The sequence below is a fragment of the Mus pahari genome, chromosome 12 (genome assembly GCF_900095145.1).
Source record: "Mus pahari chromosome 12, PAHARI_EIJ_v1.1, whole genome shotgun sequence".
NCBI lineage: Eukaryota > Metazoa > Chordata > Mammalia > Rodentia > Muridae > Mus > Mus pahari.
In genome coordinates, this window is record NC_034601.1 from 52,853,902 (window position 1) to 52,880,471 (window position 26,570).

General features: G+C 43.7%; 1 protein-coding gene across 2 annotated transcripts in view; it reads right to left on the reverse strand.

Moving 5' to 3' along the window:
• The window catches only part of Crybg3 (crystallin beta-gamma domain containing 3), a 100,303-nt gene that overhangs the window by 68,527 nt on the left and 5,206 nt on the right, over positions 1-26,570 (reverse strand). Inside the window, exon 2 of one of the 2 annotated variants that reach the window (XM_029544216.1) lies at positions 11,373-11,439. The exons of the other annotated variant lie outside the window; for it this stretch is intronic. Coding sequence (XP_029400076.1) covers positions 11,373-11,439 — 67 coding nt within the window. The remainder of the gene's footprint in view (positions 1-11,372; positions 11,440-26,570) is intronic. 2 annotated transcript variants of the gene reach the window in all.

Genomic DNA, 26,570 nt, shown 5'->3' on the forward strand with positions numbered 1-26,570 from the left:
TGTGTGTGTGTGTGTGTGTGTGTGTGTGTGTGTGTAGTAAGGCATTAGCTTTTAAGGGGCTTACTTAACTGGAAATTAATTAGGATGCCAAACTGAGAAGATGCCAAAATGGAGATCTGGGACAGATCCCATTTTGACAAGTATTTAAATATGCCCTTTACCATTATAGAGCTACTACTCTATAGGTATTACTTCTAACATCTAGTATATGACTTTATCATTTCAGCATTGTATTAACCCACAGCTATGCTATTGTATTATATAAAGTTGTTCCTCAACATGGTCAAGAAAGACAGGAACATCCTGTACCATTCTATGTAAAGGAGCACCGAAACATGAAGTCCTGACAGGGAATTACATACAAAATAAGGAGTGCCCTGGCCAATCTTTAAAGACACTCAGCATCTTCAGAGATGCATTTTACCTGCCCAGAATTCAACTGTCAGTAAATCATACTCACATTCATACTCACATTCATATGAATCGCTCAAGCTAAGAGCACACTAGGAGAGCAGAGAATGTGTTGGCATTCCACCTCACACTCTGCCAGGATTCCAAAACGCTTCAAGCAAATGCGCCAGCCAGCTCACCCTGCCTCCCAAACATGCCTGCTCACATAGCTGCATACTTGGACGTGGAATGCACACCCAAAATTGTCTGTCACTCACCACGCTCAAGAGTCCTCATAAAAAAAGCCACAACTGTGAGTCAGGGAAAGATCAGACCATCAAGGTAAAACCACCCTAGGGCGCTGGAAGCTCACATGAGGGAGTTTTGTAAGAAGCCGATCTTCAAGAAAGCAAAGCTATCGTAATTACTTGTCAGTTGTTCACCTTGGTCCTTGTTTCAGAAACAGCTTGGAAGGGAATTCCACTAACCACATATCAAATATAGTACGAGGATCACGCTGAAAATAGTGGTAAGAATATGATGATGCAAAATGATTTCAAGTGAGTATTTTAAGTTGGTGGCCACATTAGAAGAAAGACTGTAGATTTATTTATTGTTCTTATTTTTTTTTTTTTTTTTTTTTTTTTTTTTTTTTTTGAGACAGGGTTTCTCTGTCTAGCCCTGGCTGTCCTGGAACTCACTCTGTAGACCAGGCTGGCCTCGAACTCAGAAATCCGCCTGCCTCTGCCTCCCGAGTGCTGGGATCAAAGGCATGCGCCACCACGCCCGGCTCATTTTTCTATTCTTATATAAAGGTAGGGCTTACATAACTTGTAAGCCTCTATTGTTGGAATACACCGGCCTTTCAGTCTCTAAAGGGCTTACTTTCTATGGGTTTCATCTGCTGTGATCCCACTTAACTTCCACCTCCTCTACCTACCCAGTTCATTAGTACAGCCCTCCTCTACCACCCCCCAACTAACCACCCTTCCCCTGCCCTGCTGTTAAGTCTGTGGAGCCCACCCTCTCCTCAACTGCCTCAGAGTTTGGCAGGAGACATGCTAGTTTGTTCACATATATCACTGTTGTCTGTTGACTACTCCGTGCAATTGGTTCTAACTTCTGGGCAGGCAGTCCCCCTCTGCACCAAAATGAGCAGGCGCTGTAAGCGAGTGTGTGATTCACTCTGCTGAAACCAGCCTGAGCGATTGTGGCTCCTCACACAGGGCTACCTGCCTAAGGTACTGTGGGCCACCGAGTAGCATTGAAACACTGGAGTATCACAAAGGAATCAGCGTTTGCTTCTCTCAGTTTTCAGTGTTCGGCTTCTAGGATGTCTACAGTGCAAGTTGAACAAAGGATGGTGTGTGTGTGTGTGTGTGTGTGTGTGTGTGTGTGTGTGTGTGTGTGTGTTTTTAAGGTTCTTTGAAATGTCTCAGTTGCTCAATTTTACCCTCAGAGTCTTCTGACATTTTTTTTTCCTCAGTAATTAGAAGATTCTCAACAAGAAGAAAGCTTCTAAATTTAGAAACAAATGTGAACAAGCTCCAACATTCAACTGAAACACCTACAATTTCTATATTAAAACGTCAAGCCTGATCTAAAGCAGCTGTTCTTTGCCCTGGGCCTGGAAAACAATGAAGTTAGTCCAACCGCAGGCTCTCACTAGGTGGGGCCCACTTCCTTCTGCCAATAGGCCTGTTTACCATTGTTCTAAGGAGGCAGTAGATTAAAAGCACTCAGATTCGGGCAAACACTAACAAACATTAATTCCACTTACACACAAAGACACAGTTATCCTGCATGTAAAATGCAAACGCAATGAGGAAGGCCTGGGTTAAGGATTTATTCTTACATCTATTGTAGGTTGTGATGTTTCGTGATCTTTAGGTTCATCCATCTGCATGGACTTTGTCGCATGCAGTACAAGGAAATGGCAGAAAGCATTATTTATACTGGTTAAGACTCTTAGCAATGGTCTTTGGGGAGCTGGCAGTGGAGGCTGATGCTGACCACTAGGAGGGGGCGCCTAGAAAAGGGAGGTGCACCATAGAGGGCCTACTTAACTAGAGGGTGGAGGGATAGATTCACTGTGCAAAACATAGTTTGCCAGATCCAAGATCTAACATGGGAAGTATGAAGGATGTGTGCCACCATATAGGTGTGGCAGAAGACTAAAGGACACAAGGAAAAGGGACCAATGACAGCACCAAGGCCAAGGTACAAAACTACAATTCATCATGAGGAAAGAAGAAATCCGGGAAATATATGGAGAACACAAAAGCCAGTTCCCTCCAGTATACTCTAGACAAGGAACAGAGTAACTCCAGATGCAGAAGGAAATAAAGAATGCCATGACCACTGCCAGACTATAACAAGACAACGAGAGCTAGCCCCTCACAGATGTCTGGGGAATCCTTCATTTACTCTGCTTTCTGCCTAGACCATCTTCCCTCAGCTATTTATAACTCACTCTTCAACTCCTTCGGAATGCTTGTTCAGGCCTTACCGCCACCCTCTAAATTAATTAGCAAAGTCCTGTATTCCAAACAAGAGTCCACTCTCAACCCAAGGTGTTATGCAGTGAATGAGATGCAAAGAAACAAGAAAAGTTGCAACAGAGAAGGGACTCTCTGGAGAGACTTTAAACCAGGAAGAATGACAAATGGTATTTTAAGTTCCAAGACAGAACTGGCCTTTTGTCCCTGTTGTATGAGGCAGCTCTTCATTCGTGGGAAAGGGAAGAGGACTCCAGAGGACAGAAATGTGATGGGAAAAAGAGAGCAATGCCTGAGCTCCAACGGAAGGGAAGTATTAGCCTCAGAGAGAAGAAGAAACACTGGTCTCAGAGTAGAGGACAGGGCTAAAGCCTGAACAGTTCTCTACCTGGAGAATTTTGTAAGCTCAGGTGGCTCTGATGTCAGGAACAGGAGAGGGGAGATAAGGATTGAAAGTGGGTGGGGGGGGTGGGGGGAGTTTGGATTTGGGCTCTCTGAACAAAAACAACTTGGAAACCATGTTTCTGGAGAATGTAACCCCAAATCAGCAACAGACTAAAGCAGAGTGAGCAAAATAGCAGATAGGAGGAGGTGAACTTCAGCATTCATTCATTTAAACGTACTGAACAAGACACTACCACAGCTGTTTAGAGCTGGCTGAGAAAATACACTCATATTTCTGCTGTTGTGGAACCTACCTCCTGGTGATACAAGGATTTTTTTGGTTTTTTCGAGACAGGGTTTCTCTGTGTAGTCCTGGAACTCACTCTGTAGACCAGGCTGGCCTCGAACTCAGAAATCCGCCTGCCTCTGCCTCCCAGGTGCTGGGATTAAAGGCGTGCGCCACCACACCCAGCTCAATACAAGGATTTTTAATAAGTTGAATGAGCACTGTCCTCCTTTATAACAGCCTGCAGTAGGTGGGCACGGGGTGGGGGGTAGAGCTGTACCAACATCCCGAGCAGCAGCGTTTTGAGGATGCTGGGACTGTTGCCAAATGAAGATACTTGACTGGCAAAGAGAAGGTCCGGTGACTCTTCCTACAAGGCCCTATTTGGTCCTCCTGCCCACACAGTTACTGACTGGCTGCTCTGTCCATAAGGAGGACAGCCCTTCAGCACACTCTAGCCAGTTCTGCTCCACTCTCAACTCCAGGGATCACACTCCTGCTCCACCTTCCTGGCCTGCTCTATCCTGCCAGGACCCAAACTCTGACTCCTAATCCCGGGCAACCACGAGTGTGCACTGGGACCTCTGCATCTTTGCAACACTTCCCCCACCGACAGAGATAAGCCCATCATTCCAATCCTCCGCCCTTGGCCAGGGCTCCTTCCTTCAGTTTTTCTTTTCTATCAATCTCTATAAATTTGCATCCTTTTACCTAACTTTCAGGTACAGCCACCACCCACAAAAGCTCTCTTGGCCCTTGGTTATTTTCTACTGATCTCCAGTCACCCAGACCATGAGAAATGCAGTTTTGTTTTGTTTTCCACACACTGGCAAATAAATCTTGGTTTAAAATTAAGCAGGACTTCATCAGGAAGTCTATTGAACCCTTTTGCCAGTCCTTAGACAAAGCATTCAATACCCATTCACATTCAATAGAGGACCTGCCTTCTATTTAAAATACATCCCCTCACAGTCTGAACTTAGCCTCTCTTCTACCTGAAAGAGAGCTCTGACTTTTGGTTTCTGTAAAGACATTCTGTGTTTCTCCTCCTCTCCGACTGTTCTCTCCATACCACTCCAGATCACCTCCTGTAGCCATCTCCTACAGAACATTTTCCTCTGATTCCAGCCCGGATGCACAGTGCTTTCATGCACTCCCAAGGAGACCTCATTTTCCATGAATTTAATCAATCAGATGGTCCCCGAATGTGTACTCTCAATTCTAAACTCTGGAGCCTGCACATCAGACTGTCCACCAGGCACCTTCTCTCCATCTTTTGGATGCTGCGTTGGAACCTTAAAGGCAACACCTCTGAATGAACTTGGCCATTCTGTACCCTCATTCTTCCATTTTCTCTGAACTACAAAATCCTCCTGTGGAGCTAAAGTTATATAAAACCGACATCCCTGCTCCCCTGTAATGGTGTGGTCTAGTCACATTACTTGCTTTTTGTCTCTGTTGTTCCCCATTTCAAACAAAAATTATACAAACCTTGTTAAGTATTAAATTTCAACATTAAGTATAAAAGATACTGAATATAAACACAGAAGCATTAAGGGCAGAAAGCAGAGGCAGGTGAGACTCTATGAGTTCAAGGCCAGCTAATGGTGTGGCTAGAGTGAGATCTTATCTCAATCAATCAATCCAACAATAATAAAATTTTAAAAAGAAAATGCTAGGATGAAGTAAAGGAAATTTAACTTCCTTTTGAACACACTATTTCTTATTGGGGGGATATATTTATTTGTTGTTTATATTCATGCATGTATATGCTGCATGAGCATGCTACAACCAGAGGAGAACATCGGATATCTGACTCTATTTCTCTCCACCTTACTCCCAGTTCAAACAAGATTTCTCACTGCACCTGAAGGCAGGCAGGTAGGTGGCTAGCGCCAGTGGTGTTCATCTCTGATTCCCATAGTGCTGGGGTTACAGCTATATACTTGACCATGATCAGCTTGTTGTGAGGGCTGGAGATGCTTACACGACTGAGCCATCTCCTAGTCCCTGATCATACTGTTGATACCTAATACCAGTAGGGACGAAAAGAACATCAGAGAGTTGTATATATGAACCCAAGTTCATGAATATACATTAGGCTATGGCACAATGGTGCATTTTGGCTTAGCCAATACAATGTGAGAAATGAAGAAGAACAGACCGTGGGAAAAGCCATTCCTTCCTATTATGGTACAGATTTCTCCAGTTTGAGAAGAGTCTAATGTTCTAGAATTAATGTTCAGCACTCATGGAACAAAGGTACTCACATGTATCTAGAGTGTACACATACCTGAGACTCAAAATTCTTCATAACAACGTAGCAACCTCCTAGATCTACAACAGGTTGGGCCTGTTACAAGTCAAACCAGATACCTTACAACATACTCAGCATCCAGGAACTCAAGAGATCCTAAGGCCCCAGACCAGTGCGGCCAGGACAATAGGCTTAGGCTGCTGCAATCCCTGTGTTCATCAGGAGAGCAAGGGGACAAAAGTGAATTCTCTACTCCAGCACCTGGCACTCTCTCTTCACAAGCCAGTAAGTAGGGGAGAACTCTGACTTCACGCAGAACACACCACCAGCCTTCATAAAGTTACATTAGAGTTTAAGTCACACTATTATTGATGGCAAGAAAGCAAACATTTTCCCAAGTCTCTCTTGTGACCAGTATGGCACAGTGCATCTCAGCCAGCTCTAAAATGCCTCTATGAAACAAGGAATGGCCAGCTTACAACAGATCAGGGAGCCAAGGCTCAGAGTGGCTGAGAACATTTTCCAGGGTTACAAAACCCCATTAGGGGAGATGTGGGACTTGAGCCCAGATGTTTGGTTCCAGAGACGATGTTCTTTCCATCCTCACATATGTCATGTTAGAACTGCTCCAAGGAGGTGTTACAGTTGGCGGAGAACAAGGAAGACAGCAAGGCTGGGAGGGGGAGCTCACCCCACTGTCAACAGTGCTGTGATCTGTTTACACAGGGAACTGCAGGGATGGTTAGAGTTGAGGGGGGAAAAAAGTATTCCCATGCCTGAAAAAGTATATTTTTCTATTTTTATATTAAATTAATATGATATTGCTGCTATTGTCTGAGTGTCTGGAAAATAAAAGATAGTAAAGTTTTATTAAGGCAGCAACATTTTACAAACTCAGTTTAGGGAGTGAGTCTCTCTCACTAAGGAAACTTACAATACACTTAAATTTGATGACCATTTTACCCAAGAAGGAAGGGCCACATACACAAGACATATGAACAAATGCCTAAATTGATATATTCACTATATAGGCTCACCAAGATGGTTCACCAAGATGGCTCAGCAGGCAAAGGGTCTAGCCATCAAATCTGAGGACCCAAGTTCCATCTCCAGAGCCCACACAGTGAAAAGAGAGAAGCAACTCCTGAAAGAAGTATATATGCCTAGAAAGAAGTTATTCTCTAATTACCACACACACACCAGGGCACATGTATGCATGCCTAAACACACACACACACACACACATACACACACACACAGTGCCACTTATATGCTGTGAAGATCCTCCTGTATTACTAATATTGGTAGCTACCTTTAATGTTTACAAACAAGTCCAAATCAGAAAATTCTCTCCACCTCCCAGCTCACACGCCAAATCGCACAAAGAAGTATAGTATATTCCAGGACTTACTGGGATTTTTCAGGCAGACGGAATCTGAGATTTCAAAAGGACATGCACAGAAAAAGGCCAGGGATGTTAATAATCAAGTCTGAGGCTTTCAGGGAAGAGAAATCAGGCACAGACCTGACAGTGAGAAAGGTCGTGGCAAGGACAGCAAGAAGTCGCGTTGGATGAATGACAGTGAGGAGGGTGGGCACTCTCAGCAGAGGTTCTCAACCTTCCCAATACTGCGACCCTTTAATACAGTTCCTCGTGTTGTAATGACCCCCAGCCACAGAATTATCTCATTGCTACTTCACGACTGTAATTTTGCTGTTATGAATTGTAATGTGAATATCTGATATGCAGCATATCTGATATGAGACCCCAGAGGGGTCACGAGCCACAGAGGTTGAGAACCTTATTTAGCCCAAGGAGAATCATTGTCCAAAGGGAGAAGGAATGGCCCGAGGCAGAAGCTAAAGCCCAGTGTCATAAAGCAAAGACAGGCCAAAAAGCCTTCGGAAAAAGAAAACGAGACTTGGAAGATGAAGTGTTTCAGTTGGCCGGGCAGATGGAGAACAGGGAACAAAAGGCTCCCGAGACAATGGGTCATGAGTGACCTTAAGTGTATTGCTTTCATGGAAAGGCCTCCATTCGCTAAGGAGCTGTGGACGCAGCACCAGGCTTCCCGAGGCTGAAACACAGGAATCAAGCTAGAAAGCATTAAGAACTAAGGCACACTCCGTGTGAAATTTCTGAGTAAAATGTCTGAGTTGAGTGAAATGAGAGACCGAGAGGAGAGGTGATCAGATGAAGAGAGCTGACTGCTGTCGCTTTTGTAAATATGCGGGGAGCGCTGAGGCACATGGGAAGAGGCCAACAGAGAGAAGGGCCAGAAGCAGATAAGATAGGACATAGAGACATAGGGCCACCAATGCCCTGGCACAGGACATGGGGTGCAGACCTTCATGAGTTCATCTTTAAAAGGGAGAAAGGGACAGACAGCCTCTGAAATCAATAACATGTCTTCTCTCTTAAATAAAATTGGGCGAGAGTGTAGTGACATATTAAGACCACAGGACACTGGTATGATGCAAACTAGATAACTGGTAAGTTTTTCCAGCTAAAATAAAAAAAAAAAAAAACCAATTAACAGGAATACATATTTCAGTAGAGAAAAATACATGCAAGTATTAGACATAGCTAGCAATGTTAGAGAGGCAGGAGGATTTATACAACAATTTTAAGAATTAGGAATTTAATGATATCCAAATGTAATATAAAATTGAATCTGTAACTATTTAAAAGTAAAATAAAATTTTGTAACTCCAGCATCTTAGAAAACATCACTGACGTCTTGATTTGATATCTCAATGTCAAATGCAAAATAAGGTATATATGATGATGTCAACTACTCATAAGTCTGTTATGTTTCAGACTCCGGAGAGAAACTCCTTCATATTTTTCCTTTAATATTGAAGGCATAAAATTCAGGTTAATAAGATGCAAAGAGGAGAGCGATGCCATACTGCAGTGCTGTGGATATTTCAGAAAACTGATTAACAGAAACAAAACAAACAGCGTATTCCAGACCATTTGCCAAATGAAAAATCTCCAATTGGAACTTCTCAAAATAGCAATATACTAAGTGCCATGGCTAATCTTTTTCAACAGTTTGTATTCTCAAGCTATGGGACTGATGGTGGTTTTACCCATACATGCGGAGAGCAAAGAAGCCCTTGGTGTGTGAAGGCCTGAGTGAATTTGTGTTGTTGACACCGGCACAGATATATGAAGGATCCCACAGCCTCAGAGTCAAGGGAATGGCAAAGCCTTCCTCTGGGGCCTGAGTAGGAAGGTTGACAGTGTGTGCAGAAAATGCACATGCCACCATGTACTGCCCCTTGCTTCTGCTCCCTACAGAGACTGCTCCTACTGAGATAGCAAAACCTGCCTCTTTGATCTAGTCATATACTATAAAACCCTGCCTCTTTGTTCAGACTGTATATTAGAACCCCACCTCCCTGATCAGCTCAATGTAATAATCTTCCTCTATTCAACTGAACATGATAAGCACACTGTTTTCCAGGTCGCTACAGAGTCTGCATCTGAGAGCCCAGTCCTCCTGTTCCCAGTTCTCTGGATGTCCATCTTTTCCTCATGTCCATGCTGTCTCCAGTCAGGTGTATCCCTGGAACCATGTTAGAACACACATACTTGTTTTAATCCCATGTGAATGGGCTGAAGAAACCATACCAGTGGTTTCAAGGGGGTGAAGGGAGATAGGAAGGGAGAGAGGGAAGGAAAGAAGGAGAGAGGGAATAAGAGGAAGAGGGAAATACATGGATTAAAGTGCCAAAAATTTTCCAGCAAAGAGAGTAGCCTGTGTCCTTTTTATCATGAACTAATTGGGTGCCCCCATATTCATAGTTATGGATAATGTCATGATTACAAGTGGTATTTATGCAGATGCCCAGACCTCAGAATGAAATCCTGAACACTCAAACTTAAACAGACCTTAGCAATGGAAGGAAAACTGTTGGGAGAATAGACCAAGACATGCAGGATGGGAAGGTTGCTGGCACGGAGGCCCTACCACCATATTTGCTGCCGTATGTACTTATTGAACTCCAAAAGCTGTGACTCTCAAACAAATCACTGGAGATAAAAGATGGACCGGACTCCTGGAAAGTAAAGGCTGACTTCATCCAAGTCTGCAGACTGAAAGTTTAGGCAACAGGCAGATGCAGGCTGAGTAGGGCAATAAGCAGAGACCAACATAGGGAAGCAAAAGAACAGAAAGGTTTGCCGAAGGTGCACAGTGTAGTAGAAGCAATGCGGAGTTGAGGGATCCAGGGACAGGAATTGGTAGCCAAAGAATCCTCCGAGTTTGAGATCTCAGGAGTAGCTGTGGAACACAGAGGCGAGTTTCGTGTGTAGCATTAGAAGCGAGACACTTGTGTGGGTTCTCTCAGAGGCTGAAGACGAGAGCACGCTGTAGAGCCCATGCCATGGTCACTGAGCAGGCTGCCGAGAGCTGTCTGCAGAAGAGAAGTAGTGAGAGGACTCAGGAAAGCTGAGGGTGGAGCCAACGTGGCGATACATACTGCAATCCCACCACCCAGAAGCCTGAGGAGGGACCACAGCGGGGGTAGGGCCGTGCCTATGTTACACCGTGAGGCCCTGTGTAGGAAAAAAAATCTCAATCAATCAACCAAAATAAAAAATAAGTCACAGTGCACGATTCAGTAGCCAAACTCAAGCAAGGGAAGAAAAGAAAGCTGATTCTGACCTATTTCTCTCAATAAAGCAAATATTTTCACTTTCATTGAGAAAGCAGGAAGAATACACACCTTAACTTTCTTAGATATAACTCACAAATTGTATATAATTAAACATGTTTTTAAAAAGTACCCTCAACGGTAATAGAAAAATTCAGATAACTTTGTATTCTTCTAACGGCCAGCCTAATTGAACCTGGAATACACAAACGAAACCAGCTGACTGACCGTCACAAATCACATATAAGGAAAGCAAGCAACTAATACCAAATGTCACCACTGTGGTGATACAACCAGTCTGTATCAGACCCAGAATTCCATTTTCCTAGAAAACCGCTTAGGAAAGCTGCAGAGGTCTATAATTTCCAAGGATTTCAGTCTCTCACCGCAACTGTGCAGGTCAGTAGGTCGCTTGGACATGGTTGATGCGTGTCCTGTCGTGCTCAGCAGGCTTAACATGAGCTAGCCAAACAGATCCCTCACATGACAATGACATCCATCAGTGACATATTAATTTGTACCTCCCCAAAGCACCATTAGGTTTCAATACCATTCCATGAAACGCAACTTAAAATCTGTTGGAAGGGACTATGAAACTCATTTAGATATTTCAAAACTACGGCAAAACCACCTCAGTGCCTCAAGTGAAGTTCACACTGTGGCCAATGCAACCCTGACAAGGTTGTGTCCCACCTCATGGAGTATGTATTGGGGGGGGGGGCAAGGTTAGATATCCTAACAATGTAAAATGAACATGTTCTTCAATATATGGAAAAAACAAAAAGGCAAAAGGAAGAATATACAGAAATTTAAACTCTTTTCTGGGTGGTTACACCATATAATTATTATAATTAATTAATAATATTAAAAATAATATTAATTTAAACCGTACCTTCACTGCTTCTGATGAAAGCGCATTTTCCTTTTTCTGATTTGTGCTCACGGGCTCATTTTCAACACTGAAAAATAAAAGCCACAGTGCCATCTGAAATTAAAGGGAAATTATTCAACAGGTACAGTTTCTCTATATAAGACAAGAATTGAAACCTGCTATGATGGGGGAGTCCTAGGAACAGGCTAATTGAATCTAAGCTGGAAAAGCGCATCCAATTCTCCTCCTGCAGGCTTCAGAACCTTCTGTGAACTCATCATGCTGCATGCAGCCTTCTAGTGACGATCGTATCACGGCAGGGACAGAGCCACAGAAAGGAGTGCTGGTATACTGCTAACCTGACGTCGGAACGTGCTAGCTAGCACTCTATCCTTATTTATATCACGGTTATCCTCAGCGTGACATTATTTTAGTGCCTATGCTGAGTGATACTTCTACTCAGTAATTCGTTATATAAACATATAGTTTCACCTGGTGAATTCTGTGAATACTCAAAAATAGATGCAGGTTTATCTGGGCACCTAAGTGATTCAAATTTTAGGGCAGTCACTTTTAATGGTCGCCTGTGGAACTTCACAGAAGCACCAAGAAATGACACCCAAAACTAGACTGTTGCTAACGGGCAGATACAAATGTTAAATATAAATGTGTCTGTTCCTATACATTATGATGTTTGCACCTTTTCTTGACCCTTGACAAACTGAATACCCCCGGTGAAGATCATTGTGGCGGTTTCAATAGATATGGCCCCCCATGTGTGTGAATAGTTGGCCCATAGTGATACTGTTAGGATGTGTGGTGAAGGCATGGCCTTGTTGGAAGAAGTGTGTCACTGTAGGAACAGGCTCTGAGGTCTCATAAGCTCAGGTTACGAGCAGTGTGGAAGAAGATCTCCTCCTCTTTGTTGCCTGGGGATGGAGATGTAGAATTCTCATCTCCCTCTCCAGCACCTTGTCTGCATGGATGCTGCCATGCTTGCTATCATGATGATAATGGAATATACCTCTGAAACTGTAGGCCACCCCCAATTACAGGAGTTGCCATGGCCATGGTGTCTCTTCACAGCAATGAAACTCTTAAGACAATCGTTATGACTGTCTTCCATGTACCCGGGGTTGTGCTTGGCTTTTAGCAAATCAAGACAAGGAAGTCTGTCTATTCAGGGGAAACTGGTGCGGAGTCTTCAGCAATGCTGTCTGTTAAATATTACAGCTGTTGAATGAACAAAGTATTTTGGAGCACAAAACAAACAAGAGCTTCTGCATGCTTCACAAAGTACTGCCCGGGGAGGTTGGAAAGCAGGGAGTCCAAGAGTACAATACTTTGGGAGACACACGTTCTGTTTGTTTTCAGTTTAACACTAGTGCACACAGCTTGGGACAGGCAGAGGTAATCCTGTAGCAGAGGAGAACAGAGGTTAATGAATTCCACTCTGTGTGAGAACTGGCTCAACCCGTTTCAGAATGCAATCTTTCTTTTTCCTGACTGCAGTGTGAAGGCTTCAGAGCCCTGAGACAGGAGGCAGGTATATCCGTGATGACCACAGACCCATGATCATGGCATGGTGCAGCAACTGCAAAGAGAAGCGCCAGTAACTCAGATCAGATAAAGACCAACCCCAGAGCAGATGGGATGGGAAAAAGTGGCTTAGGCGCCATAGACTTTCCTGAGCATAAAACCAAGTGCTGCTCTTCCGGAGAACACCCAAGGAATCAACAGCGATAGTCAGAAGAAAAGAGTATGGCAAAGCACACAAACACCGGGACAACTTACTGGATTACAGCGCCCTAAGTCCAAGATTCTATGCAATAATATAGGGAGAGAGAGAGATACAGCTGTGCCCTAAATGCTTTAAATGTCAGAAGAAAAAGTAACCATGTTTTAAAAGAAGATAAATGTGTCAGCTGTGGGCTAAACAGATGAAAAATTCTATGGGAAGAAAGACAAATATTGATGCCTCTCACCCATGCCCTAGTTAAGCTGCATGTTCTTCCAAAGAGACATGTAGAAGTGGTAGTGAGGAAGAGAAAGGGAGAGAAAGGGATCCATGGATATAGGGCATGGGATAAGAGAGGGCAATGGGGGTAGTGAGTATAACCAAAGATAATTAGATACACGCATACACTTGTCAAAAATGAGAAAGAATATTGAACACAAGACTGTAACATACATACACATTTCATAGAATAAGAATTCGTAAGTGGTTGCAGTTTTAAAGAAGCGGATTTTTTTTCCTTCGTGCTTTTTGTTGTTATTGTTGTTGCTGCTGTTGTTTAATAACCTTACCTGTTGCTACAAGGTTGCTTTTTATCTCAGGGTTTTCTTTATATTTGTTTTTGTTTGTTTGTTTGTTTAATTATACTAATCTACTTAAGCTCTAACCAAAGAAAATAAACTGGCAAAATCCACATAAAACTTGGCACACTAAAAAGATCACCTCAGGATAATCCTGACTGTGCTGATTGTACAAATGAATCATGGGGCTCTACCTTCAACAGCCTGCCTAGAAATTAAACAGAAAGTGACTGCTTAATTTCATACTCCACTCGTCAGTTACCTAAAGTTCCTTTCAAACAGGCAGCTCTAATTGGCATGGGCTGCATGTGTGGCCAGGGTTAGCTATGAACACAGTCCAACACAAAATTTAAAACTTACGTAAAAATATTATAAAGGTTTCTTTTCTTTGTTCACTTAATATTTTGTAATTTAAATATGCATTTCTTAAGCATGAACTCAGTAATCACAAAGCCGTGTTGGAAAATCGACAGGTCAGACACACCTGAGTTTTGAGAGTCCTTCCTATAAAATATATTTCCTTGGTAAAACTGTAAATAAAACTAGCAAACGTTTTTCTAGTACAAAATTTCTCCTGAAAATGCAGCTTTGTCCTTCTGTAACTAAAGTAGAAAGTCTACAAGGAGCCATGATTATCTGCAAGTGCACACACATGGGAGCACACACACACACACACACATAGACACATACACACACAGACACACAGGCTACATACATGGAAATAGTTATACAATATATACTATACGCCTGCACACAGGTGCGTGCGCACACACACACACACACACACGCAGACATTAGATGCATGCAAATGGTTACATAATACATACCATACTTGAATATAAATGTGTGTGTGTGTGTATATATATATATATATATATATATATATATATATTCAAGGAAGGTTCTTATTTATCAGGAATATACACATCACACAAGGATAACTGAAGTGGAAACTTAAGGGTTCTTTGGAAAGTCAGATGGATGGTGTTTTGCTGGGGCAAAAAACGTGCAGAAACATTTAGCTGAAGTGGACCCAGGTGCTAAAGCAAGCACCTGAAAGGACAGGTGATGAAGGATTCTTTGCTAACCACATGCGTGTACTGGTCCGCCTTACACTGCATAGCTGAGCTGCGTTGGTCAGGACTCTAGATAGAGAAACACACCAAAAAACTTCGATGGTGAACTGTAGTTTCTTGCAGCTTCCTCAGACTCTGGCTGATTGGCAGAGTGATGACAGCTGAGACAGACACACGTGCTAAGGCAAGACCTGTGCTGAGTCAAGGCATGAACTTGGGCAAGACACAGGCTGAGGCAAGACCTGTGAAGGACACCTGATGTTTGGAAGGTATAAACAGGACTTGCTTACAGAGCTAGCTGTGCTACGCTTGTGGGTTCCGCATCTTTGCTTATCTTCCTTTCCCTGAGAGAGAACAGGCAAGAACTTCTCCAGATGTCCCTCCTGGTCCCTCCTGCTGACTTGTGCCCAGGCTGAGGCCTGGCTGCCTCTGCTAGGTAGTACCACCATGACTGATTCATATTTGCTATCCTGACTCTACCAAACTAGACAGCTGGTGCATCCATGAAGTATTTGCGAGTGGGCCAAGCTGCCACTGCTAACCTGTGAACTCAACTACCAATTTCCAGACAACACAGACAGGAGCTGCTCCAAAGAACCATTTCCAAACAGGTCCACTGCCCCTCTCCTTTCTTTCCCACTACCTCTGGTGGGTGGTGAACTAAAAGGGAGGTTAAAGCATTTAAGAACCCTCATTAAATGTAAGGTTTGAAAAAAAATCAAAGTGACAGATAACTAATGCCAGAAACCCACAGATTAACCTGAACTGGTCAAAATCTAATGTGCTGGTTTCCAAGCTCAAGAAAGTTTCCTCTTTGAAAGGGGACCCAAACCTAGCATGGTGTCACACCTTTAGTGCCAGCACTCCAGAGGCAGAGGCACAGAGTGCGCATGTATGAGGTCTTACACCATGAATTCCTGGACTTCCAGGGCTTCACAGTGAGACTCTGTCTCAAAAATACCAAAAAAAGATGAAGGAAGAAGAAAAGGACGAGGAGGAAAAGGAAAAGGGAAAGGAAAAGGAAGTAGAGGAGGGGGAAAAGGAGGAAGGGGAAAAAAGAAAAGATGAGAGACAGAACGAGTGAGGGAGGCAGGGAGGCAGAGAGGCAGGGAGGCAGGGAGGGAGGAGAAAGGGGAAAAAGACCCAGCTACCCAGCACATCCCACAAGAAACAGAAACAGGGCCTTCTCCTTTAACTTCAGAAACAAAGCTGTCAACATTCTTCCTCTCCCAGAAGGAAGATCAACTTCCTTCCATTAAGACCTCACTTCTCTTGAATACCTGTCTTACTACAAAGGCAATATTGAAGCTATCCACACTTAGCATCCTACTAGAAATAAGCCAAGTTGTTTGAAGGGCCAAACAAAGCTTTAATCCTAAATATTTGCTACTTTTTCCCCAGAATCTTTGTCCAATTAAAGGATGCTTTGTCATCTTGACAGTGTGGACTACAAAGAAACAGGCGGGGGTGGGGGGAGGAAGAAGAGAGGGGAAAGAAAGGGAGAGAGGGAGGAAGAGAGAAAGAGAGAGAGGCAGAGAAAGACAGAAACAACACAGTGGCATGCTAAAAAGATGAATGGATGAGACGGAATGGCACTTTCATATTCAAAAACATAGGAGATAGTGACATATCCAGGTAGTTCCAAACTTTATGTAGGACAACAGAGTCCATTCCTATGTTTTGCTCACAATATCCTTGGGACCAGAGAGTATTTCAATAGTAATCTTTTTTAGAAAGCCTTAGTTACCTCGCAGTAGGGAGAAAAAGGCAAGAATTACAATTATAGACACAAATAATACTTGTCATCTCTCAACAGCCTTGTCTTACTTAACGGAAAGAGCACACATATGAAGATAACGGGCAAGCTCCTCACCTCCACGCAACCTTATACAGACCATACCTGAAAGCCAGAACTCCAGCACGTGCCCTTTAAGCATGTACTTGGTATGTGCTAGACATAAAAAGCAAACTCCTGGGCAATGAAAACCAAAAAATGCACATTAGCATCTGAAAGTTCAAATAATTTCCATGAGGTTCTGGCCTGCCATCTAAAACAACGTATCCCCTTGCTTTTAACTGAGTTCTCGCTAGATAAGAGTACCCTTGGCAGATAAGAAACATGAAGCTGGGCCCAATAACTGACCAACCCACCATACACAGAGCACCCCACCTCCCTGGTACAAGCTATTGAGGAGTAAAGGAAAAGGGGGGGAAACAAAGAAAAAAAAAACCAAAACCCCCAAACAACAACAGATGTTGTCTTCCTCAAGCATTTTGCACATATAACTGAATCGCACAGGGGGCTGGGTTTTTAAAAGCAAACACACATCTGATTGTCAAGCATGCCAGCTAAAGTGGACAGAGGAATCTACCCTGTACTAGTCACGGCCATTCCCAGGTGTTCAGCTGAGGTCACCCTCCGACAGGCATTCCTTAACAATGAACTGAGTGCCTAACAGGATTCAGCTGAAAACAATGCCTGCTGTTAATACAGGGAAGAGGGAAGACCACTACTTAACACTATTCAGATGATGTCAGTGCTGATACATAGAGATTAAACACTAATTAGGAAAACCCACAGAGAGCAAAGAGCTGTTACCTTAATGAGCACACGGAATATCCCGAGTACAGAGTGGGACCCACAAGTGAGAAATCCCCTCACTGCAGCCCACATTATAGACTAAGGCACAAGGAACCGGGGCACAGCCAGTTATGCATTCATGTGATCAAAGAGCTGCCTCCAGGATGGAGGGAGGACAGGCTTGACAAAGCAGCCTTTTACTGAACAAAGTTCCTTGTGGGGAGGAAGGGAGGGGAAGCAAATATTTATGCTTAAACCTTCTTCCAAATATCTTGGCTTCTTTCAAAAATAAACCTGGCAGTGGGGTGTGGTCCATGGGGGAGGGGAAGTCACCCTCGGAAAGGAAAGCCCTCCACTTTCCACCTCCTGTAACACATGGCCTCCCGCAGCTTTTCCTCTCACGTCATGCTTCTGGCTTTGCCCGAAACGTCTAGAATCTAGAAATACACAGTACAGTTTCCTCAAGTGTCTTCCGGAGGGGTCAGCCATGTCTCTGCAGACACTGGAGTGGACGATGCTCTGGCATTTCTAGAGAGACAAGCATCTTTTGTCCTTGGCGGTCATTCCGAGCACTGGTAAACACGAGGTCACTTGACCTCATTGGCCAAAGTCCTTCCATTTAAACATCACCTAGGGAAGGTCCTTAGGGAAGTTGGCCACCCCTAGCCTTTCCTAAGAAGAACTGATAACTCTCTTTCTCCCCCATTCCTCTCAGCCCCTTGATGCCCGTCATCTCGTCCCCCTCTCGGTATGTTCATCTCCAAGGCACACGGGACACCCTCACGAGGGTCTGCAGCAACAGGACTGGTGATGTAGCAGGAAAGAAAAAGGAACCAGGCAACACGGCACTGTCTTCCCCTTCCTCACAGAGTGTCAGCTGGACCTAGACCCTGGTCCACTGAGCCCCATCTCTCCCTCTGCAGCCTCACTCGGCCTGTCCTTCTGGCCTGTCCTTCCTGCCATGTGCCTCCTCACCACACAGACTCCCCCACCTGTGATGAAACTCGACATAGCCAGTCTCTGGCCCTCCTTATATTGTGACCACATCACACCCCAGTCCTCCCAGGACTGAAAGGAAAGATTTTATGCGACAAAGGCTCTTTCGCAGACCCGCTTCCTTAACTGTGGTCATTGGCAGTAAACTGTTCAGCAAAACATTAAAGATGTCCACAGTGGACAGGCTGTTGGGGGAGGCAGAGTCATTGCCCTCACTGCTACAGACATTGCTGGCTTACCCATGCTTTATTGGATAGCTTCACAACCCTGACCATCCTGGTGGCTCACCTTAGCTTGGGGGCGGGGGAGGGGAGGAACAAAACAAAAAGACCCCAGAGGTGGGTGAGGACGGGGCTTGTGGGAAAAAAAAAAAAAAAAAAAGGGTGACAACAGTGTATGAAATCAATAATAAAAATTTTAGATGACACTTCTAAAAGTATCTTCTCAAAATAGACATATGCCTCTTTCAAACGGTAGCTCCTTTGGGACAAAAGGCTTTTCGGCAAAACCCTCATTCAGGATGTGATTTTACTAACCCATAAATAGCGGGGGGGGGGGGGGGGGGGGCAGACCTGCTTATATGAGATGGCTCCCAGGCCTGTAATTCTGGGACTCTGTGAGTCTGTAAGTACAGGGTCGGTGATAAAAGAAAGCAGACTAGAGTCTTCTGTGGGAAAGGAAGAAAAAGGCCACGTCCAGGAAGCCAAGCACAAATCAAAACAAACGCTGGTGCATTACAACAATGAGAGGTGCCAGCTGCACCTTATCTCCACATTAATCGGGCTGCATCCAGGCCTGCCTTCCACTCCCCTAGCTATCACTGTCGTCCTGAGATATATTATGACCGTTACTCTCAGACCCTCCTAAAAGGCTGCCCATATATGGAGGCCATGCACATGTGAGCAAAGGTTCTTTCCTAGAAATATGCCTTCCCACTGCAAGAGGATTTTTCTCTTTGCTCAGTGAGGTCTATTCCGAATGAAACTGACTTTCAGGCACTAGGGTGCAGCCCCATCCAGCAGGCCCTTCCCTGCCTCCATGAAGAGAAAAGACTTCCACATCAGTGATTCAGAGACAAACACCTGGCAAACTGTCCGTTCGTAAATGCTGACTGCCTGCAGTACAGTGGCACTGGTACTTTTTAAATGACCATTAAGAGGACATAAAACAGGTGGTTATGGCACGATTTCTGGGCTCCAAATTGAAAGGTAACCAGAGGCGGCAATTTTGAGGCAATCAAACAGCATGTATTTCGGCTCAAACATCTGGCATCCCAGCGATTTCAGGAATCTTGGGAGAAAACCAAGGGAAGGAGGGAATGTAATGGGTGTGATTGGAGTTGGTTACTTTGCAACCTTGGAGTATCCGGTGCTGCTCTGCTCCATATGCTCCCCTTCCCCTGTGATCCATATCTACGGTGCTTTATTTCCAGTCCCCATCTCAGTCCTCCAACACAAGACCATAATTACAGTTGACGCTTGGTCTGTGCAGTAAGACTCTAGGCAGCTTAAGCGGCACCGGAGCTGTCTACCACTCATTCACTGTAGTCTTGCATGACTGTTCTTTCCTCTCCAGAGTCATTGGTCCACCTCATGCCCTTCAGATGCCCTTGTGACTCGGAACATCTGTGACCCAGCTCAAGAGAAGTGAAACCATATCGGGAACTCTCTGCCCTGGTGTGAACTCAAACTGGCATTCCAGTTGTCTAAAATGAAGCCCTTAGGGATGGAGGGCTTGTCTAGAGTGTGAGGCTGTGGGTTAGATATTCAATATTTCAAAAAAGGACAGCACTGAACACCATGGGGCATTCTTCCAGGTATCATCCAAAATAGTCCTGAAGGAGACAAGAGGACCAAAAGATAAGCCAAACTGTGTCTTCCCAGTGCTCTGCAGAGCCCGGTCCTGGGTGACATTTCCCCTCCACCTCAAATCATCCCTTTTCTTTAAATTCCAAGATGAATATAAACATGCAATGTAAATACATAAGAACAAGGCTATGAAAAATATCCAAAGCTAAACTCTATTTCACCTTCTTGCTAGGGTCTCCCCACTCCTAATTCATCTGGCTTCTGGCCCCTCCCCATGTCACAGACACCGTTCCTTCCGTTCTGTTTGTAACACCCAGCACACAATACTGTACATTCTTGGGACCTTCAAATGGTGTTCTCCCACTCTACAAAGCTCTTGTTTGGACATGTTCATCCATCGCTCCCAGATACGACTCAGGTCTCTGCTCAGATGCAACCCAGTAGAAGTCTTTAATGATCACACCGCCTTCCTCCAGACTCACGCCGTCCATCCCACCTCATTCCTTCATCCTGCTTTATGTTCACTGTAAAACAGACTGCGTATCAATTTGTAGAATTGATTTTCTTCTCTCCTCCAGTAGAATACAAACCCTCCCTAAATAAAGACATTTGGATATTTAAACCAAAATTCTGATAAACAATGGCCACAACTGAGGTTTTTATATAAGAATTACATTGTAATGCTCTATAGCTTATTTAAACATATGTAATTGTAGAAACATATTAAAGTACTATTTTTAAAGGGACATATTTAAATTCCAATCCCAAAGAGAACTTTTTACTTGTAAAAATATCTGCATATGTAGATCTTCACACAGCAAATGGCCTGAAAGTACAGGACATGTCTGAGGGCCAGAGTGTCTGAATGTGCCTTTATTTCATATTTTCATAGGATTCGATGCCTGTTTTACAAAAACATCAATTTTAAATGATCTAGTACTGGAGCAAAAAAAAAAAAGAAATGGTGAGAATGCAATTAAGGACAAATAACTAGGCACTTAAAGTACAATTATTACACGGTAATAAATCTTTGTTATATAATACGAGCTACACTGTCAAAGGAGATCCTTAGATCTACTTAGAACAGGGAGCCAACCAAAATTACTACAGCTTCCAGCTTTAATTCTCACTAACAAACAAGAGGCCACCTCGAGCTGGAGCATGTCCCCTGGTGCTTCACTAGAAAGAGACAGGCAGCAAGCTTACACCTCACCTAACCAGTTGCCGGGGTTGAGGGTAAAGTGTGAAGGGTCCCTCTGTGGAGGAAAGGCTGGCAATTACAAGAGAGAACACTGACTGGCCAGAGACATTTCTGACATATAGCTTCTAGACATTACGTAACATCAGTATGTATAAGAACTCAGAAAGGCTTCAGGTTGTTTGAACTACATGCCAAAAACAAAACAAAAAAATTAAATTACAAAAGATCAAATACAAGGTAAGATCCTAAGAAGCATGCTCTTCCAGTGATGCCAGAAATATTTGGGAGCCACCAGGAGTACTAGCCTCCTCCGTGGGTCTTCTTCTCTTTGTTCCAACAGTTTCAGGGAACTTGGCACTGAACACCTAACGTGTCTTTATATGCAGAGACCTTGACTGCGCCATCCTCCACGGTCAGTAGAGAGGGGACATTATGGAGCTCAGTCCATACCTGATAAAACGCTGGAAAGTTTTGAGCAAACGGATTTAATTCTGTCCTTTTGAAAAACACTAAAGTAACAGAAGCAAATGGAAGGAGGTCAGGGACTTAGATAAAATGAGCAAGAGGTAACGCATTTGAGAGCTCTGAAGAAAGAGAGCCAGACAGAAATTACTGAGAGCAGATAAAACTACAGTGTAAGTGGCCGCAAACGCAGTTGTCATTTTGGCTTAGCCTAGGGATTCCAGAAAAATTCCAGTGACTCGGAGGCCAAAGTAGGGGAAGAAACACAAGGCTAAAAAAATGTCAAGTCACATCCCAACTAATGCTCAGAAATTACAAACATTTGTTAGGAAATTAGGGGGAAGTCTTCAAGGTCTGGAATCCAAGCACACTACCACAGAAAAGGGAGGCTTACCCTTCAGCCTTGATGGCTAACACACCTCTAGAGGGGCGGGACATAGCAAATGCCCACCAAATGGAAAATAATCTACATGACATCTATTATTCACCTTGTACTGGATTAGAAGGAGACTCAATTTTCTGAAAATTTACAAAGGAAAAGAAATTAGTCACAGGCAAAACAAGGGCCCCCCCAAATCATATGCTCAACAGCAACAGAATTACAGAAAATGGAGAAATAACTTCAGGATAGATAAGAAAAAAATATTCAGACATGTAAAAACTGAAAAAAGGGGTCTATGTCACAACTACGATTCCATGCCTTGTTGGAAATAATGCAGCAGAACTAGGAACTTAACCAAGAAAGACAGGAAGTGGAAAAATGGAAGAATATGTAGATTTGAACTGGGGAGAGGAGAGAGACCAGTGGGGGCAGATCTCGGGGGGGGGGGGGGGGAGGGACGACACAGAGGTGACTGAGCAGTGTCATGCTGGGATACAGAAAGAACATTGAACATTATTATGTAAGCGTGCCTGGTTGTCCTAGAAGAAGTAATGATGAGAGAATGAAAAAAACGAAGTAGTTTGCCCCAGGAAAAAAACAAAAGGTCACATCAAAGAAATGAATCATAATGCAGGGCTTAGCCAAACAAATGTATTTACACAGTAATAAAAATCTGAAGCCTCAGGTCTTACTTCATCCCTCAAATTATAGGAAGTGCCTTAGATGGGCAAGTGAAGGAACTGGAAAGGGTATAAAATAACTAGTACTAATCTACCATCATCAGAAATCAACAGATGCTGCCTGAAACAAATAAATAATAATAAAGCACTATTTAGACATGGAGATAGAAATACGGAAGGAGATTATGTGTAACTAAAGCAATTTCCTCTTTAAACACACACACACACACACACACACACACACACGCGCGCACACACACAAGAATGGGTTCACACTACTCAGCTGCTCCTCTAGCCCTCTGCCTTCCATCTTGGTACTTATTTTTAGGAGAGAATCTCTCATGTACTGTGTGGAAGCATCACCTGTCGATAAAAAGCTGGTAACCTATGTATTAGCTGAGGCCGGATAGAAGATATAGGAATTCTGTAATAGAGTCAGGGGTGGGGAGATTTGCAACCTGGGCTCAGAGGAAGTTGGATGTATAATACTGGAAGAGGTAACTAACCAGCCATGTGGCAGACTGAGAATAGAATAAAGAGGTTATATAACCCACACGCTAGTGAGGGGGCAGGGGTGTAGCCTAACCTTATGGACATAAGCATTGTAATAATCAATAGGCCTCCGAGTTGTAATCCAAAAAATTGATCATGGGTGAAAAAACCCATGGTTACCAGAGAAAGGAGTTTGCCAATATAGTGGTGCATGCCTGAGATGCACCTATAAGAGGCAGGAAGGTCTTAGATTCAAGGCCAATCTGAGCTACTCAGTGGGTTAAAGAGTGGCATCCAGTCACAGAAAGAAAGAAGGGAAAAGAGTGCTAAGTAAGGAAGAGCTGAAAACTGGGTCACACCATGCTCACGGCGGGATTCCCAGACCCTAGGAAACTGCCTGGCACAGAAGACATTCAATTCTTATCGACGGGGAGCTTTCAAATCGTATGATCCACAACGTGAGGCTCACAGGGGAATGAGCCAATGCCTTTCTGTGTATGACTTTTCCAATAAAATATTACTCCTGCTAATCTATAAAGCACTTCATCTTATACACACCTGGTAGCCTGAAGTGGCTTGGCAGGCCGCGCCAACTCTGGAGCCTGGGAGATAAGAGCCAAATCCCTTTTACTGTACCTCAGGGCCCGGCCAAGGTGGATGGCAGATGACTTAAGAGTTTTGTGGTTCCGTCTGTTCATTCAACCCAGCTTTCCACTATAGATTAATAATACATAAGTCTCAATTATACCCTTAGAGTGTCCAAGGAAAATGGTCCTGCAGTATACATTCTACAACGATTTGGTATCCTTAATTCGGATTTTGATTACTTGAAAAAAAATGATTATAGTCTGTTCTTGCATCAGTAATTTTTAGGTTTTCTTCTTCTTTCAACAAATGTTCACCAGGTCTCAAATCGATCTTTTTTTCTTTCTATAAGAGGTAATCCACACAAGTTTCAAGTGTGACGAGGTGTACCGTGAAGGCCTCCCTGGTCCCCAGCCCTCAGCTCCACCCCATCCACAAAGAGCGGGCAGCATGGCTCCAGCAACACCTCTTCATCTCCTCCTCTTTTCTGCTGTCTTCTTTTCAAAGATGCCTTGGAGATGTCTCCTTAAGGCACACATTCTTTCCAACAGGTACATGATATTAATATAACAATATCAGATAGATGTGCAGCTTTTCGGTTAACAGCAATCCACTCTTCGTCCGTCCTTTTGCTATTAAAATAACACGAACACTGACACAATTCTCCTAAGCAACTTTATCCTGTTACAGACTTTATATGGATGATGGAATTCCTACAGGGGAGCTGCAGGGTATGTGGTGGGTCTCTAACCTCATCAGAGACTCCTGTGTCCCTCCGAAGTGGCATATCAATTCACTCCTGCCTTAACTTTTAAATTGCAGGGACAGAACAGGTGCATCCATGACCAAGGCAATTTACAAAAGAATCCATCTAACTGGGCTTACACTTTCAGAGGGTTAAAGTCCACAGGTGCAGAGCCAAGACATGGTAGCAAGAAGAGCTGAGAGCTTCCATTTTGACAGACAAGCAGGAGGTAGAGAAAGCTACCTGGGATTAGCGAGGGCTTTTGAAAGGCTCCTGGCAATACCACTATACAAGGCCACACCTCCTGATCCTTTCTAAACAGTTTCCACCAATTGGGGCCAAGTATTCAAAAGTATGAGCATACAGAGGCTATTCTCATTCAGACCCTCCCTCAAGGAGTACGTGAGTGGGATTCTGTTCATCCCTCTCTAACTTGAGTTTGGTTCATCAAATAAACAGAATATGCTGTCTTCCTGTAGTTTTAACTTTTATCTCTTATTTGAAGGAGACCGACTTGTGTATATATTTAAGTATAGATTCATATTGCACAGGATATAATTTGCTTTCCTCTCCAAGCTCAGAAGACTATATGCGAACTGTGCCGAGACTGACCTACTGCACCTGGGCAGATGTCTGGCTGCCTGCCATTGTCTTTTGCTTCCATCAAAACCGTTTTTTTCCAAGGCCACACCTCTCTTGTGGGTCTTCCCAAGTTAAGCAAGGAGTACTGCTACATAACGTAGGCTTTGGATTTTAAAAGAGCCACCCGACTTCTGGTTCTACCACTGGGGCCATGAGTCTTTTGATTAGCCAGGTACCCTACCAAAGTCTTCACTCCTGTGTGTGTGCAAGAGTGAGTAAAGAAGCATCTGCCAACTTTGCACAGAGGATTTTCAAGGAAAGAAAGAAACTCTTCAAAAATCCCATGCACAGAACTCTCATAAAAGGTTGGTTTCATTTTGTCATAACTCATCTGCCAGGCACAGAAAGGAAAAACCTAGTTGGCTAAGCACACAGCTGTTTCTGTGTTTCGTGACACTTCCATGAAATACTTCCAGCAGTTAAACACTGAGGGGAAAGGCCTAGGAGTTGCTCCACTACTTAGCTAGCAACACCTGCCTGGTAAACACTGGCGATGAATGATCTCTAATTGCAAACCTTCAAGGGATTCTCTCCCAGAGTCCCACTACTCAGTGAACAGATCACTGCCCACTTGGAGCTCGGATTCCTCAGGGAATGCACTTTGCTGGCTCCACCTATGCGTAAATTCTTGGCGAGGCTGCAGAGTCAAGGAAGAAGAAGAGGGAAAGAGAGAAAGCACTGCTGCTCACCTCGGGCTACAGTTAAGGCTGCATTTCCCACACTCTTCTGACCAGGGAAAAGGTACTGTGAGATGCGAGGTCCGATTAAAAATTTTTATTCAGCATATGACATTAGTGAAGAAATATGGGCTGATGACATGGCTCAGCGGGTAAAGGCGCTTCCTGTCAAGGTGGATAACCTGAGTTCAATTCTAAGGACCTCAGGGTCAAAGACAAGAACAGACTTCTGTAAGCTGCCCTTTGACTTCCATACATGTGCATCCACTAACCATACACACACACAGACACACACACATGTGCATCCACAAACATACACACACACACACACATAAAATACATGTAATCGATAATTTCTAAACCAGAAAACTATCTGAACAAATCTCCCACACCGAAATCATACTTAGTTTATATTGAGTTTATCTTAAATATATATACAATGTATATAACATATGACATATATAAATATAAATACATATCCTAAGTTCTGAGCCTCTGAGGTCAGCTTTTAGTCAGGCTTCTTTATATGCTGCCCACAATGAAGCATTATATGGAGAACATACACACAGAGCAACC